Source organism: Monomorium pharaonis, chromosome 3 (assembly GCF_013373865.1).
Source record: "Monomorium pharaonis isolate MP-MQ-018 chromosome 3, ASM1337386v2, whole genome shotgun sequence".
NCBI lineage: Eukaryota > Metazoa > Arthropoda > Insecta > Hymenoptera > Formicidae > Monomorium > Monomorium pharaonis.
This window is the reverse complement of record NC_050469.1, coordinates 29,029,863-29,047,738: the sequence shown is the minus strand read 5'-3', so window position 1 is coordinate 29,047,738 and position 17,876 is coordinate 29,029,863. Positions and strand designations below refer to the sequence as shown.

The window sequence follows — 17,876 nt, the reverse complement described above, 5'->3', positions numbered from 1 at the left end:
TAAGTATTCCATATAAGGAGGAATGTATGTATTGTTATAAAAAATAAAAATTGGCAAATTGTTTTTAAATTTCGGGCAAAACAGTTTCATATATTTCATACTTTGTGACAGTGGTATAACGAGATCAGTAAACATGTCTTCAAAACTTATAACAATAATTATCTTATTTATATGCATACTTAAAAAAATAAAACTAACCGCGAATTCGAAAATCTTTACTCTAAAACATAGACAGACTTTGCTCATTCTAAATAATACAGCATCGTTTTTTAATCGATTATAATTTTTCATCGATTACGTCTCTTTTCCTTACTTTAGAATTATTTCGTATACTATTTGCTTATAAAGCATATGGAAATAGTAGCCATGTAGAAACCAACATGTATCTTTACATAATATAAAATGAGCGTAAATATTTTCGCATATAAATTATGTTTGATTTGACTCAACCAGGTACAAATGCTGTGCTCTATTACAGCATATAATACTATGTGCTTCGAATACTTTAACGACTTATTTGACCAAAGAATCTTTGAGCGTAACTGAGCTAGAATACACGTAACAAGTAATTAAATAGGAATGCGATGGAATGGATCATTTCAATATAAGATGTCTTAACCTTTTGGAATATTTAGATTCATTGACTGCGCGTATTTGTTATATAGTGTAATATAATGTAAAATTCCTATTTACGTCCTTGTTACTTATCCGTTTCCTTAAATAATACTTTCGAGACAGTACGCGTCAAAGGGAATGTTTCGTTTATATTGTGGCAGGTGCCGTTCCAATCGTCAACATTTAAAGACAGAACCATGGCTCCTTTGAAACCATTGGTACGAATCCATATACTCTGCAATACAAACGTTTCAACTAAGCTTAATGTATCATTGTAGAGTCTGCATCAGTCGCTGAACAATTAGTAAATAATTGTTTAAGAAAACTAAGATTTATAATAAGACAAAAATAATAAATTGCAAATTAATATTTTTTAGCTCTTTAATCTTCATAGAGATTTGTAATCTGAAATCTGATTATCTTTTACTTAAAAATATAATTATATTAAGTTCATTTTATTTATTCATTAACTGATATAGTGACCCCATAATATTTTAGATTAAGATAGATTTTACAAATTTTATATTAGCTTTTACATTAGCAAAGTGAAACACATTACCTTGTAATAGATGCTCTCCTCATTGTCGTAAGATATCCATTCCCTGCCTTTAAATGCATATGGCACGCGACTTTCCTTGTTGAAAACACTCGTACCTCCAGATTTAAGAAATTGACAAACCGTAGGATAAGACACGAAGCCTTTGACGCCGAGCTTTCCAAATCCGCTGGCTGGCGCTTGTAAATTATGATTCAATGGATTGTCCAGTTTATAAGTGTGACCATAAGCTGGTATGCCGACAACAATCTTCTCCCGCGGCATTCCCTTTGCTACCCAATATTGAGCAGAAAAATTCACGTTTAACGTGGATAAATAACCTGTTTCAGTACAACGAGGAAAAAGCGGGGCGTTCAGATCTGTTACTGGGAAATACCAAACGTAAAAATGATAATCGTACGACATAAGGTTTACGAAGTCGATGTGCCTGAAAAAATTGTAGATTTGTAAAATTGTTTCTCTCAAATGTCTGATAATTGTCACATCTTTTTTTAAACAATACATACTCTGCCATTTCAGGAATATTGTAACTCTGATCCACAATGGCCTGTGGTGCTGCAACCGCTACTGTTAAAATCAACTTTTGTCCGCTATGATCAAATTCTTTTCGCAATTCCTGTAATAGCTGCACAAAGTGTATTTTTTCGCGATCGTCCGCTCCTAACCAGGCTGGAAACTCCCAGTCAACATCGAAGCCGTCTAAATGGAAGGTTTTGATAACATTTAATACTGATTGGATAAACCTGGAAAAAAAGGAAATGTTAGTAGGCGTAGGTATCTCGAATGTGTACCCTGTGAAGAAATGGAAAAAGAAAAGAGTGCATACTTTTTTCTATTTGCGTGATTCTTCACCATCTCGGAGAAACCATCGTGGAGCTCACTGTTTCCGCCGGCACTGATCATGACCTTCAAGTTGGGTTCGAGATTCTTTAAAGCAACCACCAGCTCATACACCCGCGCATTGTCACCTATATCGAGCGTGTTGTTCACCACGCCCGCAAAACCCACGATAATATGCGTGCAAAGATGAGGGTCAATGTGCGACGGACTGAGCTCCCACGACGTGTTCAGGTCCCCCGGTATTGTATAGTAGCATACGAGGACCTGGCTAAACATAGAAAAGATTTTCAAATAAAACAGATTTATGAGAGACAATCCAACACATCAAAATCGGATCGTGCAGTGTATCAACTTTAAAAAAATTGTTAAAATAATAAGATTTTGAAATAAATTGTAAATTGATTTTTTTTAGAATCAAAAAATAAATTTTAAGAACATGAGAAACATCAAATTCTTGTCTTAATATATTTCAAGATGATTTCTTAATATATTTCAATAAGACATTTCTCCTTATAAGATATATAGATTTAAAAAACATTCGATTGTGAAAGAGGGATTCCTCACCCGGTTGCACCGTGGTGGAATTGTTCCGATGCGCTGACGCTTGTGTTCCTGTCCGCATTCTGATTCTCCTTCGTCGACTCGGCGTACATCCGAGCCCGACGTAGCCACGTAGCAATCTTGGCATCGTCAATGTGCTCCTCGACGAATCTCTCTGTTCTCGGCGCCTTCAGCAGAAGTATGCCGAACCAAGCACGCGTAATAAACAGCACCCCGACGATCACGAATGACAAGGTGAGGCAGACGACTTGCGTTCTCCAGCGCGGTCTGCGAAAGGGACGTCTTATTTCATACCGTTATATAGTGCAAAATTGTATAAAAACAAAAACACTAACGGAATATGAGAAAAATTAATTAGACTGATTTACGCAAATAAAGACAGTGCATCCGCACGCGATAACCTTTGCGATGCCAGAGGTGGGGAGGTTGAAAAGTCAGCGATGACGTACCGTTTGTCGTAACGCCGATGAGAAATCGATACAAATTTTCTTTTATCCCTCTCCCTCCCCCCGTGCCCTTTCCCCTCTCTCTCGTTCCCACGATGTATATTAATAATGAATTAATTATAAGAGCAGCTCCGTGAAAGGCGATCTACATTCGCTCCCCTCGGACGCTCTCGGTACTCACTGTCGTATGTTGGTTAACAATTCATACTTGGCCTGTGGCACAGGTATTTGGTTAACCATTGAATGACTTCTTGTTCTTCCTGCAACTGTCGAGCGCTCGCGCTCCGAATTGCCTTCCGCGCGCGCAAGAGAGAGTGATGGAAGGGACGAATTCGAGGACGACCAAGGGCCGATCGCGCAGCTGTCAGCCACTGTCGAGTGTCAAGCTCGCACCGATAATCCTCGTCAGAGAGATGCGAACGATCGTACGCCGTGGGTGAACGTAACTAGCCGAGAGATTCAAAACGCACACAGTGTCCGCGTGTGCTGTTCCCGCGTCACGGAATACGCAATGTTTACGATTGCATAAGCGCGAAATGGGCGTGTGCCATCGCGATTAAATGGGCCGCGGCGATATATGCGCGCGTACAAGCATCGATACGACGGCGCGAAAAATTTTTGTTACTCTTTTGTTTTTTTTTTCTTTTCGCTTTGCCGCGGGCCGTCGGATTGGTTCGGAAATGCAGTTCTAGAGGGAGGGAAAATCACAGCAGTTCCGGTTCACGGTCGCGCACTGCCTGAAGCAGATTACGATATTTAAATTCAACTTTCAGCCAAATGATAATTCAAATTTAGTGAAATTTTTGTTATTAAAATTTTGATAACTTAAAATAACATTTAATAAGATTTTACATTGATCTTTCATATTGAAATAGTGTTAGTTTAATTACTATGACAATCTATTGAAAAAAACGCGAAAAAAATTATAAGAACAAAATTTTAATTATATAAGTCAATGTTAATCTAGTGAGTAGTATTAATATTAAAAAATATCAATATTTTAGAGTTAAAGACTAAAGTGAAACAAACGAGTTATTTTTCTATTTTAATTTGTTTTCCAGAGAATAATAATTTGTTCGAAAAAGAGAAGGTAAGCAAGTAATTGGTTTTTCAAGCTTTAAATTTAAGAATACATATCAATCATATAAATAATTATAAATTTTTTGCACAGAACTTGCTTTTTTCAACATAGACAATTTTATAAATAATGAAATTGCTTTTATGTTGAGATCTCGTACGTGTATATTAATGTTACATATTTGTATGTATACATTAAAATTAAATTGTAAATTAAATTATTTAAAAATAGCTGCAAAGTATACATATATGTTTGTACAAATACATACACACACACACAAGTGTATAACATAATTATATATTACATATATATTGTATACACAGCACCATAGTGTTTCTAGAAAAATATAGTTACTTTTATGAATTATATTTTATGTATGAAATATATAAATTATATAATGTATATAAATATTAAAATATTTTAAAAACATACATATATATATATAAACATAAAAATAAACATAGATATATCTATCAAGAAAATATTAACAACCCAATAAAATTTTCTTCAGATTAGAATATAATAAAAAGATAAATAAGAAATACTACCGTTTCTTATTTCTTTTACATTTGTGCTTCATTTGATCGAATCAGTCTTACTGATAAAAAATTTTTACTGTAAGAAATTTTTAAATTAAGTTAATGCATATAAAATTAATTTAGTTACTTTAAACCTGCATAAATAAAAAAATTAATTCAGTCAAAAGTTGTATTAAGATTAAATTAACTTAAATTAAAAGTTAATTTTATATAAAAAGTATTATTTATATTAAATTAGAATGTGTCATAATTTGCTAAGACTTATAATAAAAAAAAACTTATAGTAAGCAAATACTTATTGAATTTAGAACAGCACCCGAGTACAGAGGAACGAGTCAGGTAACATGTTACAATTCATACACTAGCCAGCTAATAGGACTTCATCCTCGGGTCTTGGCAAACGCCGGTAACGTTCCTGCGTCACCAAGTATACAGACAAGGCTCCAAATGCTACGAACAGCAATCCCATGAAGTTTATTAGGATTCCCTCGCTAACAAAGGCTGAGTAATCCCTGAAATTTTGAGGAGAAAAATTGTATCTTCCGATCGCTTGTTATCCTTTCTAAGCAGTCTACCGACTACTAACTTTACTGCGAAGATTGCTTTTTCGTTTAGTCCCAACAAGCACGAGGCAATTGCACCTAGAAAGCCTGCAATACCAAAGTATACATGTACTGGCATGTAAGAAGCTCGTAATGGAGACTGCAATCCAGGGAAGAGAAACGAAACACATCCAACGACCCACTATAAACAAAGATAGGTTGACTGTGGCAAATTCCAAATAATTTCATTGTAATTAAACTCGTGTATAGAATGATTAATAAAGCTTTTGATTTAATTTTTGAATCTATATAAATGTATAAAACCAACAATAGTTAAATATTAACTGTAAATATTCATTTATCTAATATGTTGCCATGTCTAAAGTCGCAAATTTTTCTTATAATAATAAGCTATTAAAACAAAAGGATAAGTCAATAACTTTTGAAAATCGGATTACTCTAATAACTAAACAATTACAATTACAATTACAATTACAATATAAATCATTAAATAAATTTAACATCTTATTAAATTAAATTTATAAACTTATTAACTATTTTCTTTATGTAAAAAAATACATTTTTATACAAAAACATTTTTTATTTTATATAAATTTAATTTAATAAGATGTTAAATTTATTTAACGATCTATATTGTATATATATTAGAAACAACTAGTTAAAAGTTACCTCATATAAATATTATATTATAAAAAATGTTTTTAAATTGTTCAACTTTTCTTTCGCAAATGTGGCAAGGTAAGTTTGATGTAGATTTACCTGACAGCAAAATAGTATCACGGTAGTTAACCCAACCCAGCTGTGTAGCGAATACATATTCGGTACAGGATGTTTGGCTAGATTATGGCTATCAAAGACAGCGACTAGAGCTATCACCATTAACAATACAATAAATAACATCATTCCTGCATGAGTCAACTTTAGTCGCCGTTTACGAACATTTCTTTGTGTCCTATAAATGAGCATAGCTATAAACAAAAAACAGACTCATAAATTACACCTGTGGGAATGATCCTACAACATGTAGGAAGCTACTTTGATGTATACTGTACCATTGGCATACAGGAACACAAGCCCTATAGTCATTAATAAAGGATGCCAGTTAAACTCGAGCTGCGGATTCGATCTCCATGAGAAACCATTTCTATAGTGACTTGTCCACACCAACATCAGAATTATAAGAAGTGCACCACATCCCTCAGTTATACCCAGAAGGGGAATAAAACCTTCTAGTGATGGAGATTGAGATTCAGGCGACTCTCTTATCTGTTCCATATCTAAAAGAATATTTCACATCTCGTCACATGACAAAAATATTGAGAAACATAAATAAATATAATAAGCATTAGCAAACATGTGCTATGCAAATATGCATAGGAAATATATATAAGATAAATATTAAAATATAATCATACATTAAATTTATTCTACAAATGTTTTGCATTTTATTAAACTAATTAACTACAAGTAAATTTGTCAAATTGTAATTTAATTATAATTATAATTATAATTATTATATTAAATCTGTCAAATTCTTAACTGCAGACGTACCTATGCATCTTACATATTCGTAAGGATAATCTGACACATGCATTTTATGTATATGTAAAAGTCCAAGTAATAATGACAATGGATTTCTTTTCACACAAACATTAATTAACAGTAGAACTTTAAGTAACAGGTGAAGCAAGAGAGAAGACGAACATATGGTGGGATATTTTGCATAAAAAAAGAAAAATGAAAACAAAATGCACACAATCGCCGTCTGCAAGAATAGTTATACATTTAAACATGTCGACTAAATAGAACAATAAAATAAATTGATTTTCTTAGCTCCATACGTGCGCGAATTGCGCGTGTTCATACAAAAGAATAACAACGTTTCGTTATACAAAGTATGCAACTATTAGATGACAATGTATACTTTGTCGTATACACGTCAACCAATATGGCATTTAACTGTCGAGTGACAGCTGTCATTTTTATATCTTAAATGAACCAATGCTAGTCGGTGCTTTAATGCTTATCTTGTGACGCGATAAATGTTATCGCAAAATGATATAAAAGGGACCTTTCAACAGACACAGCAAGGCGTCTATCGCACATACTCACCCCGATCCCCCGATGTAACACTCGCAAGAAAGTGATACCCGCCGCCCGCCGGATGATATCAACAAGTATAGTGGGATCTATATACATGCAGATGCATGTATATATGCCGTGTGACGTCACGCAATATAGAGAACGTTTATCGATTTTTCTAAGCGAGGTACTGAGGTAGGAGAGGCTATTTTAATTGCAACTCCGTATACAACGACGTGAGTGGAGCGGAGTTTTGAATAACATATATGTTAGTGAATTAAAATGCAATTCACATTGCTCGGGTATAATTTAAATGTATATGTTTAATTGTGCATGCCAAATTGCGATAATTGCGTTAATGAGTGTTGCCATTTTTGATGTTGCTTTTGATTAGAAGTCTGTTATTTTTTTCAGTTGAACTTGTATTGTTTATTCTTCTTTTTCCTTCTTGTGGAAGAAGTTGAGCTAAAAAGAACGAACTTGATACGACTTTCCAATTCAATTGAGAAAAGCGGAATTTTCAAAATAGAATTATTGTAAAATTAAAAATATTAAGTATAAATTAAATAATAAGTAAAATATTAAAGCTTAAAAATAAAACATGTATAATTAGAACTTCAATCTTTAAAAATATAAGAAAAGAAAATTTATTTAAAGTGCGCTAAAAAACGACAACTTTTATACTTAATATTTAATAAATTATAAATCAAGTATTACTTTTATATTATATAATTTATTTTATTTATTCTTTTTGAATATTCTTGCCCGGAAAAAATTATATACAAAAAACATGTATAATAATTAAATGTATATAAAATATGTCCATATTTTTTTATATGAAAAATTGTTTACCGGGACATCTATTATTTATATGTATAATACTTTTATGTTGCTCGCGTTTTTTCAGGTTTAGGTTAGAGATTTGAAAACTTTTCTTTATCATGTAGTCAACACACGCTTGAAAAATTTGTCGTGCAAATACAAATATAGCAGCCTGAAACAATTCAATCGCGATTCTCACTAATTACCTACTTCACGGCGGACGATCGGTGACACGTGGAGGGGCAAGAGGAGGAAAAACAGCTGTTTGACGGTGGAGTGTGGACATGGTGGACATGTTTGTCGGCGCGGCCGCACGGGGATGCGTTGTCGCTCTGGAGCACGTATACGAGACGTCGACTCGCGAGATAACGGCGGGCGGGAATGATGTGATCGCGGGATGTGGGACGATCGCGGGTGGTTGGTGGTAAGTGTGCTACGTCCGGTGCTACGTATTACTACGTGAGGAGGGGCTCTTTCTCGCGCGGTTCCTACGGGTTATGTTACGGAGGTCCTTCGCGCGTGTACAAGGATCATGGCGCAGTGCAAGTTAACCCCACGGGAGTTCATCGGCAACGCTTTCTCCCCGCAGATCGCCGTGGTCTGCTCGGTCGCGGCCGACGTCGCGTGTCAGAAGAACAATCTCTCGTTCGTCGAGCTGCTCCAACCGTTCTGCAAATTAAACACCGAAGGTGAGGAAACACTTCGGGGAGCGGAACCGCGCCAAGCGGCTACGTCATCTCGTTTGTCGTGGATGCCCACGCATTGTTGTGGAAACTGTGTATATATAGGGTGTGTCAAAAGTCGGCCCCTAATTATAGTCTTTTATTAACGCTATTTAAGCTATATAAGTATATAGCTAATGCTATTGAATGATATTATTGATACGTAAACTTTACATTAAAGGAAATAGGCCATGTAACGCAAGATTTTCATACATTCCATTTCTCATACATTAATTGACAAAATGTTTATTGTAATCTATTCTTCGTAAACACAATCTAATTATTAACGTAGCAGAAATGGATTTTTATCTCCGCTGACGTAAAATTTGTGTTGTATAACAATGACATAGCTGAATGTAACTTAGTATTCAGAAACGGAGCTTACTGGAATTTATTATGGTGAATGAAAGAATGCAAATATATGAAAGTTGTATATAATTTATATATCTTATTCTAGGATTAATTTGTTTTGGGGTTACATTGAAGATTTTCAGAACTATGAATTGTCTCTTATCTTAAATTGAATGATTTGTGTCAATTGGTTTAGGACAATAGATGATTGAATTGTATCTTATCAGGATATCTCAAATTGAATGATTTATATCAATTGATTTAGGATAATGGATGATTGAAAGACCCTAAATACTATCATTGGTATTTGAGATTATCAAAGAAAGTCTTACTGTGCATAGAAATGTTTATAAATTTTGCTTCATGTATTATAGACATATGCTATTTAGTTCATATTACTTGGTTTTAATACTGTCTCAAATTTATTATTCAAAACTTAACTGATTTTTTTAAGTAATTGTATAATGAAAATACATTAAAGAGCATGTACAATAAACTAAATTGATCTCAAAACTGTATTAAAAAGTTTTTTACCTTGAAGTTTGAATAAAAATTTTGAAAAATCCAGGTATTCTCAGAGAATTATTTTACGACATTTGAGTAAACACTTGGTAATATATTTTATGCTCCACATAAGCGTCATATTAATAGCAGCATTTGCTCTTAGGTCACTTTAAGGATCCCCAAGGCAGCACAGTACCGATTAGAAATCTTCGACTTTCCATACAAGACATTAACGCGCGACCACCAGAACCGAGTCTTGCCAAGAAGTTACTGAACGAAGCAGTTAGTACCACTCTGTGTGAACGTACCACCACGGTTCACATCGGCACAACCGAGTTGAATATTCCTGTCTCTGTTCCTTGGTTCGAGGCGTGGAGGGAAACATTTCTGAGCGTCCAATTTCCGTCGGATCACGAATTCACGAAGCATCTGCTCGCGTGCATGATAGTAGTCTCCACAGCAGAGGAAAATCCGTTAGAGAAGATTCAGACAATGGGAGCGCAATTGCACCAAAGTATACCAGGAAAATTGCCTAAATGGTTTAACAACAATGCCCTTAGGTATTACATCTTAGTTCATGACGCTATTCACGATGACAGAAATAAGTAAGTATATATATTATTCTCTCTTTAAAAAAAAATTGTGTACATTTTTTGCATATCAAGATAAATAAAATTATAAGAAAAAGAGAGAAAAAGAGAAAATGATTTAGGTTTTTGATATTTATAACCATCTTAAAATAATCAATTTTTTTTATAAAGAAATGTATTTATTTTATATATATCAAATTAAATAAAATTAAGTGAGAGAGAAAATGATATTTTTTGTTTTCTAATATTGATAAGCATTATAAATTACTAAATCAATTTTATTTAAATGTATATATTTTTTCAGAGCAGAAACAGTTTTTACAGACATGAAGAATATTTATGGTGCTAATAATTGCTTTCTATTGCAAATGAATTCGAGACCACCTGGTCTTTCCGACGATAACATGCATTTACCTGATCCTTGGAGTCAGTTCTTGATGAAACATTCAGAATTGGCTGGTAATAGCGATCAGAACAGTTCCCCACGTACACCTGCGGATATGGGTGGAGTATCTGCCATGCCAAGTGAGCTGACCACAGAGACCGAAAAGTATATATTTTGTGTATTTAAATTTATAATTATAAGTTTGTAATTATACAACTATTATTATACATTATTATTTTAATAATTATAACAAATTATATAATAATAATATAATTATTCTAATACATTATGGCCTGTTTCTACTAACGTAGATTAACTTTAATCTCGGTTTAACTTATTTTTTATTTTTTTCTAGCTTTTGAAATTAGAATAAGATAACAAGTAAGTTACACCAAGATTTAAATTAATCTACGTTATTAGAAATGGGCCTATGTATAATACAACAATAATTATTATATTATAATATAATATATTAGCAATCTTTAAATATTAAGATTTAAACATTAAAAAAATGTATAATCTATGAAAACAATTCCTGTAGAACGAGCCAAGCGGGGACACCACTAATGCCACACAACTGTGTTGCATTGCCATCTCCAGATTTAACGGAGATTGTCTCCGGAGTTGACACAATTAGTCTCTCGTCTGAAATATCCGAGTCGACAAATGCGAATCTAGAAGTCGGGCAAGAAGCAGTTCCTGTTACAGTTCATCCACTCAGTCCAGACAACGAGAAATCGCAAGACTTTACTCTCGCAACTAATACCAAGAATCAGTCTATTGTTACTAATTCACCAATAAATACGAATGTCTGGGCGGATTCTCCGAATTATGTGGTTGCTCAACACGGTGCTCGTCTTTCTACCCAAGATCTAGAAAGATTACGGACATTAATAACTGAATTCTGTTTGCGTAGCCTGTTGCCTTATGTAGAAAAACAAATTGGCCTATTGAATGACGTGATTTCGAACAAAAGGGTCAGTAGATCGCTATTTAGCGCTACGAAAAGGTGGTTTAGTACAAATAAACCTGGTGCACCAGGTTCGGCGCCGTCAAATGCTGTAATGTAAGAGAAAATCTTATTAATCTTTACATTTTATAAGAAAAAAAAAGATTTTTTCAATCTTACAAAATTAATTTATATTAGCACGATTAGTAGTCCTGAAATTTTACAATTTTGGTTTGTGTTTCAGTTACACAGCAGAATCGCCGGAGTTGCAATTACGACGCTTGGGTGATTTGTGTTTCATGTTTGGTCACTATTCACTCGCTTATCAGGCGTATCATAGTGCGAAACGCGACTTTGCCGCGGATCAAGCTTGGGTGTATTATGCAGGTGCACTCGAGATGGCCGCTTTAAGTGCTTTTATGCAAGGCGAAACAAACAGGAAGACCATCGAATACATGGACGACGCAATATTAACTTACGCAAATAGCTGTAAAATGCCTCAGTTTGCGACAAGGGCGACGCTACTTAGCGCCGAGTGCTTGAAGGGTCGGGGATTGTACGGAGAAGCCGCGAAGCAGTTGATACGCATGACAAGCGAAGATTCCGATTTACGTTCGGCTTTACTGCTTGAGCAAGCCGCTTATTGTTTTATCGGACCAAAAATGATGCGTAAATATGCCTTCCACGCGGTTCTGGCTGGACACAGATTCTCGAAAGCTGGCCAAAGAAAACACTCTCTGAGATGTTATCAACAAGCATATCAGGTAGGCGTGAGCGTTATTATTATCTCTGGTAAAAATGTAAGGTTGGGTAATGATTAGTTAAAATATTAAAAGTTAAAAGTTTAATAATACATTTATAAAATTATTAACTTTTAACTTAGTTAATTTTAAAAAATTTTTAATATTAACTTTTAATTATATTTATAACTAAATTAATAACTTTTAATTATTTTTAAATTATTTTAACTTTACAACTTTTTTAAGTTAAAAATTTATGTAAGTAAAAGAAAAAAATTGTAAAATGGAAGTGTACATTTTTAACAACAAAGAACAATATTCGCATTTTGTTTATGCAACTTTTGATGTGTAACTAAATTAATTTTATAAATCGTTAACTTTAATTTAGTAATAATATTAACTTACCCAATCTTATTGCAATTTATATACGGAAAGTTCTTTGTAAGTAAAAATTTATTTTATAAATTATGAATGAACATATGACATTAGGTATATTACGAAAGGGGCTGGTGTTTGGCAGAAGATCACATCCATTTCACGATCGGCAGGCAGGCCGCATCCCTGAAACAAATTTCCGAAGCAGTAAAGGCGTTTGAAAAGTTACTTAATGCTTCTAGTAAGCAACATGCTCCGCAACAAGCTGCGTTTCTACGAGAATTTTTACACACTCACAACGTGAGTATTACACGCAATGCAACATACGTGGCAATCACAATAGAGATATCGACATTAGATAACTTTTATTGATGCTTGTGTGCAGTTATTGTTTCAGGAAAATGGCATGAGTTGTATGGAACTTCCTAATTTACCCTTACCGTTACTGGATAGCAACAATATCAAGGTACTATATGGTCCATTGGGCAAACAAACCGAAAGCAATATTCCGGCAAGTCACATCACGTTCGATATCGAAGCAGATGACACAAGGTGGTCGAAAATGGAGGAATTGCTGATAACCGAGGCGCAGGGTTCACCACCCATGATATTTAAGCCGACGGTCGCGCTGTACTCCAAACTGAGTAATAATACCATAAAACCCAATGCGGTTCTAAACGAACCGGTACATTATTCTATCGAGTTGCACAACCCTTTGCACGTTCCTCTACCACTATCGGACGTAACTTTGTTGTGGTCGTTTATTTACAATAATGAGACTGTCACGAATGAGTTAAAAATGATCGACAGTTCAAACCCGGTCGATTCGGACGTCATAGACGTGATTTTATTGCAACCGACATGTAAACAGAATATCGTCTTGTCTCTTACACCCAGGCGAGTGGGCGAATTGAAAGTCCTAGGTATAAGTTACAAATTGTCCAATCCGGTACAGGTGATAAGCGATCCATTGGTTGCAAATTCGACCACTGTCGTCGCCGGTAAGAGATTATTCGAGATTACACCGCCAAAACTAAAAAATATCAAAGAGAAATCTGGTGTGAATATGTATGGGAAAGATTATAGGCTGGAGATGAACGTGATAGAAAAGGCGGCGTTTATGCAGGTATATTTGTCGTGAGGAACAACGTTACGTAACGTGTCAAGTATAAAAATATGAAATTTGTCTTGTTTTTGCAGATACTTTTCACTAAATTGTCACCGGAAATGTTGTGCGGCGAGGTGCAAAAGGTGGAAGTCACATTGAAGAACGTAGGTAACGCACCATTAACGAATATATATATTGCATCGACCGATGCAAAACTTTTTACATTAGGAAACGCGGAAGTCAATAAACTCGAGAACGAAGGTAAGCTTTTTCAGAATTTTACTTTTGTTTTTATATATTTTGGAGAATGTTTTTGTTGTATAAAGTTTTGGCAAAGGAAAAACAAGAGTAGTAAACGGTCATACCAGATAAAGTGTCAAAGAAATAAATAATCAATTTATTTCACACAAGTAATAAAGTCGTGTTAATACATTAATTTTTATTTTTGATGATTATAAAGTTTTGATTTATATAAAAAAAAATTATATTTTAATTTCTGTTAAAATATATTAAAATTACAAAAAATTTTTTTTTCGTTATCTTTGTTTTGTTTGTTTTGCGTTATAATTAGATTGAATATAATTAATTTAATAAACAAAAACGATTTATTAATATCTTCTGTCTAATTGTTTAGTTTTAAATAGCAATATTATACTTACAGATTCAATTGCAAAAAAGAGCAGTAGGTCAGTCACGAAAGTGATATTGCCAGCCTTCAAGAAATGTGTGTTGAATGTAGGCGAGACCCACAAAATGCCACTTTGGGTGCAAGCACCTCATGTGAAGGGTACTCACAGATTAGATCTGCTTTTTTATTATGAAAGCGTTGAATCAAAAGCAACTTTGAAGCACCGTTTGTGCCGACACACGTGGCAATTAACAGTGCTAGATTCGATACAAATTACTGCAGTTGTTAACAGAAGTAGACTGTTCAAAGATGATTCGCCGACATTAAATTTAATCATGTCCGTTAAAAATACCAATCAGGTTCACGATCCATCCATAAATGAAATTATTCTGTCCGAAGTGTCGCTTCAGAGCGCCGTATGGTCCACATTTCACTCCTCAGTTTTGCCACCAAGCGTGAAGGTGCAACCTCAGGAGGTGTTCCATCTGATGTTGAAATTGAAGAAGAAGAAGACTAACGAAGGGAAATCGACCATTTCTGACGTGTCCTTGACTCCTGACGAGAGCGGCAAGACACTGATCAGCGATTATCCGTTCATCAATTTTGTTCAAAGACGTCACATCCAGCCGTTGGACGTGAACGAGAATGCGAATGACGCACAACAGATTCAGTCGCAACATAACATCGAGCGCAATAACTCCGTGATGTCGGATATCACGGCCTTGAATTCCACGCTGATCGTCAAGTGGTGCGCCAACGTGACGGAAAGCGGCGTGATCACCCGGAAGGCGGTCGGGCAGCATCACCTCGAGCTCACGCATTTAAACAAAACGTATAAACACCCAAGAGAACCACATACCGAGCGTAGCTCAGAATTTGGCACACGTTTAAAAGTCTTTGGGCCCGACCGAAACGTATCGAGTACAGTAATTATCCCTCTCAAGGATCCTACATGGGAAGCGGAACATATGAAAAGTCTAATCTCTTTTTCTCTTAGTCACCAAAGGCAGATCACACACAATTTTCAGCAAAATCGATTGTGCATTGTCCCCGTGACAATGTATTTGCAAAATCACTCAGAAATGCGGATTGACGTTAAAATAAGTACGATAGGTACTAGTAGGTGAGAAAATAAAATATTTATAATATAATATTTGTATTACATTACAAAGGAAGACGTTTTCAACTCGGAGATTTAAAAAATTATGAAACTGAGGATATATAAACTACTCTTTTTTGTTACTCGAAATTTTGCTACTCGAAATTACTCTGGATAAAATCAACCCATGAAAATTGTTTTATTATTTAACAATTATGTTTTGATAGTTTTCTAATCAAGTAATTAAAGGAAAAATTTTCTCTATTTTTTTATTGATGAACAACTACGAAAATTGGTTTAATTTTCAAGATTTAATTGTAAAATAAATTTAGGTAATAAAAAAATAGTTTACTACATTTCAGGATACATTCTATGTATTGTTCTATGTAAGTTTATTCTATGTAAAGTTTTATGATTTTGTAAACTTTTGAGTTGGGGAATCTTTTCTTATTAGTATGTTTGACATTGTATTTAATCTGTTTCTATTTATTTCTACTTTTTCTTTACACATATATACATATATATATAATTTTCTTTTGCAGCGAAACTCATCTTCCGAATATTAAGACTCAACTATACTCACCGCAAGCTTCGACATACTACAAGTACGCTGGTCACTCGTCAATTTATTCCAATGTCGAAGCGCACGTGAGTAACACCGTGAAGTTACACGCCGTGCTGCCCAGCGTGGGAACGTACGACCTGGCTGCGCGAATAGAGATCTCCGTTAAAGTTGTAAATAGCCAGGACTACATTACACAGAAAGGCAAAATGGAGAGTATATGTATCGTTAACGACGGCAGTATGTAGAATAATATTCATCGCGCGATTACAGAGTCACTAACGGATATGATGGAAGTACTACTTTTTAGTGTAACTCAGAATCATTCCTTATCAGTATATGTACATATGCCGTGTGTTGAAAATTGTTACATTATATTACAATTGATATTTTAATAATGTCAACATATTTTTTACCTGATATATCACGTTTCAGGCGTCGATTGTTTTGTTAGCGATAGCTCTTTGTACTTCGGTGAGTACACAGCGAGATATACGCGCGAACTAAAATCTTCACAGTCTCGAGATCTCGATTACGTTTAGTCGATTTCACTGTATAATATGATTACTTAATTTTTTTACAATCTGTTAGTCTCGAGCTACCTCATAATAAATCTACAAAGCAGTCGAACGCGAATGGCAAGAATTTTTGAAACGGCTCTTTTCTATGCCGCTCAATCAGAGGATGACTGCATACTTTTGACTGCCAAACGATACACACGTTACCTTTAATCAAGACATATCGTTTATAAAGCACTTTTATAATTATGTTTATAATTATCTGCATCTCTTTTCGTGCTACTTTTATCGGCGAAAGAAATTATTTTCCTTTACACGAATGAATTTATTCAAATCTTCAACTTATGAAAATGAGTAAAAAGTAATTTATCTTGTTGGAAAGGAAGAGATACCGTTTTTATTTCTTTACGTAAAATCAACATGTGTGCATATTTAGCGATCGATGATGTAATTGCTTATGACAGTATGAAAAACAGAAATTATACATTTTACAATTGCATAAAACACGAACGCGTTTTAGAGGATTTTTTTATAACTGTTCGAAGAAATTTAAAGGAACAAAATAAGAAATACTGAGGTCTTTTAGGTAATAGACTTGTATTTTTTGTACAGTGTGTATTTCTTAAGAAATGTGTATAAGTCAATTTTCATAAACAAGAGTGTAGTCTCAGTGTTTATGACGCATAATACAAGAAAGGAATCTTGTATATAAAAATTGTTATATTCGCGAGTTAAATAATAGTAAAATTATTTAGCATTTTTAACGGTTATAATGGCGTTTGTAGCATATTGTCTTTCTCTCCATAACATGTTGAACTTTTTGTTGAATATAAAAGTCTTTAAAAACATTTTTGTAAAAAATAATATATTAATATATAATATATAATCACTATAGAACGAATTATTCTTTATAAAATAAAAAGAAGTCTTAGTTTTTTTTGTAAATTTAACAATACGTGTTAAAATATTTACTCTGTAAGTATCTCGAGAAGAATGTATTAAACCTTTAATAATAATACGTTATAAATATATGTACAATCGTGTAGATATAGTTAATATAAATGTAATTATTTAATGTAACAATTGCATATATATGTATATATATATATATATATATATATATATATATATATATATATTTAACCGTATACATCTTTATACATTACAACTTCTTTTGCATAAATTTATTTAAAAGATATTGAAGATTTTGTAAAAAATGCGCAATTTTGTTGAAAGTTATTCG

At 33.9% G+C, this 17,876-nt stretch overlaps 3 protein-coding genes across 7 annotated transcripts; 1 reads left to right on the top strand and 2 right to left on the bottom strand.

Moving 5' to 3' along the window:
* Positions 1-58: 58 nt before the first annotated feature.
* LOC105833228 (acidic mammalian chitinase) lies at positions 59-4,363 on the bottom strand. Of its 4 annotated transcripts, none has more exons than XM_012674792.3 (6): positions 3,200-4,363; positions 2,576-2,839; positions 1,998-2,279; positions 1,678-1,914; positions 1,175-1,598; positions 59-850 (listed from the first exon to the last, which is right to left on the bottom strand). In XM_012674792.3, the coding sequence occupies exons 1-6, from the start codon at positions 3,256-3,258 to the stop codon at positions 701-703; spliced, it is 1,416 nt and encodes a 471-aa protein (XP_012530246.1). In that variant the 5' UTR covers positions 3,259-4,363; the 3' UTR covers positions 59-700. The 4 variants fall into 4 exon arrangements, with proteins under 4 accessions (XP_012530246.1, XP_036140655.1, XP_028045025.1 ...); XM_036284762.1 differs by lacking the exon at positions 3,200-4,363 and adding an exon at positions 3,022-3,174 and having other exon boundaries at positions 62-850; XM_028189224.2 differs by lacking the exon at positions 3,200-4,363 and adding an exon at positions 2,908-3,172 and having other exon boundaries at positions 62-850.
* A 290-nt stretch (positions 4,364-4,653) lies between these two features.
* Positions 4,654-7,465, bottom strand: LOC105833226 (cytochrome b561). Of its 2 annotated transcripts, none has more exons than XM_012674789.3 (5): positions 7,311-7,465; positions 6,251-6,475; positions 5,958-6,166; positions 5,222-5,379; positions 4,654-5,147 (listed from the first exon to the last, which is right to left on the bottom strand). In XM_012674789.3, the coding sequence occupies exons 2-5, from the start codon at positions 6,471-6,473 to the stop codon at positions 4,997-4,999; spliced, it is 741 nt and encodes a 246-aa protein (XP_012530243.1). In that variant the 5' UTR covers positions 6,474-6,475; positions 7,311-7,465; the 3' UTR covers positions 4,654-4,996. The 2 variants fall into 2 exon arrangements, with proteins under 2 accessions (XP_012530243.1, XP_028046122.1); XM_028190321.2 differs by lacking the exon at positions 7,311-7,465 and adding an exon at positions 6,750-7,150.
* A 657-nt stretch (positions 7,466-8,122) lies between these two features.
* Positions 8,123-17,688, top strand: LOC105833225 (trafficking protein particle complex subunit 8). Its single transcript, XM_012674786.3, has 10 exons — positions 8,123-8,791; positions 9,843-10,284; positions 10,574-10,819; positions 11,196-11,720; positions 11,848-12,367; positions 12,833-13,018; positions 13,104-13,844; positions 13,919-14,087; positions 14,488-15,577; positions 16,096-17,688. Exons 1-10 carry the CDS (start codon positions 8,635-8,637, stop codon positions 16,361-16,363), a joined length of 4,344 nt encoding a protein of 1,447 aa, XP_012530240.1. The 5' UTR covers positions 8,123-8,634; the 3' UTR covers positions 16,364-17,688.
* Positions 17,689-17,876: the final 188 nt, after the last annotated feature.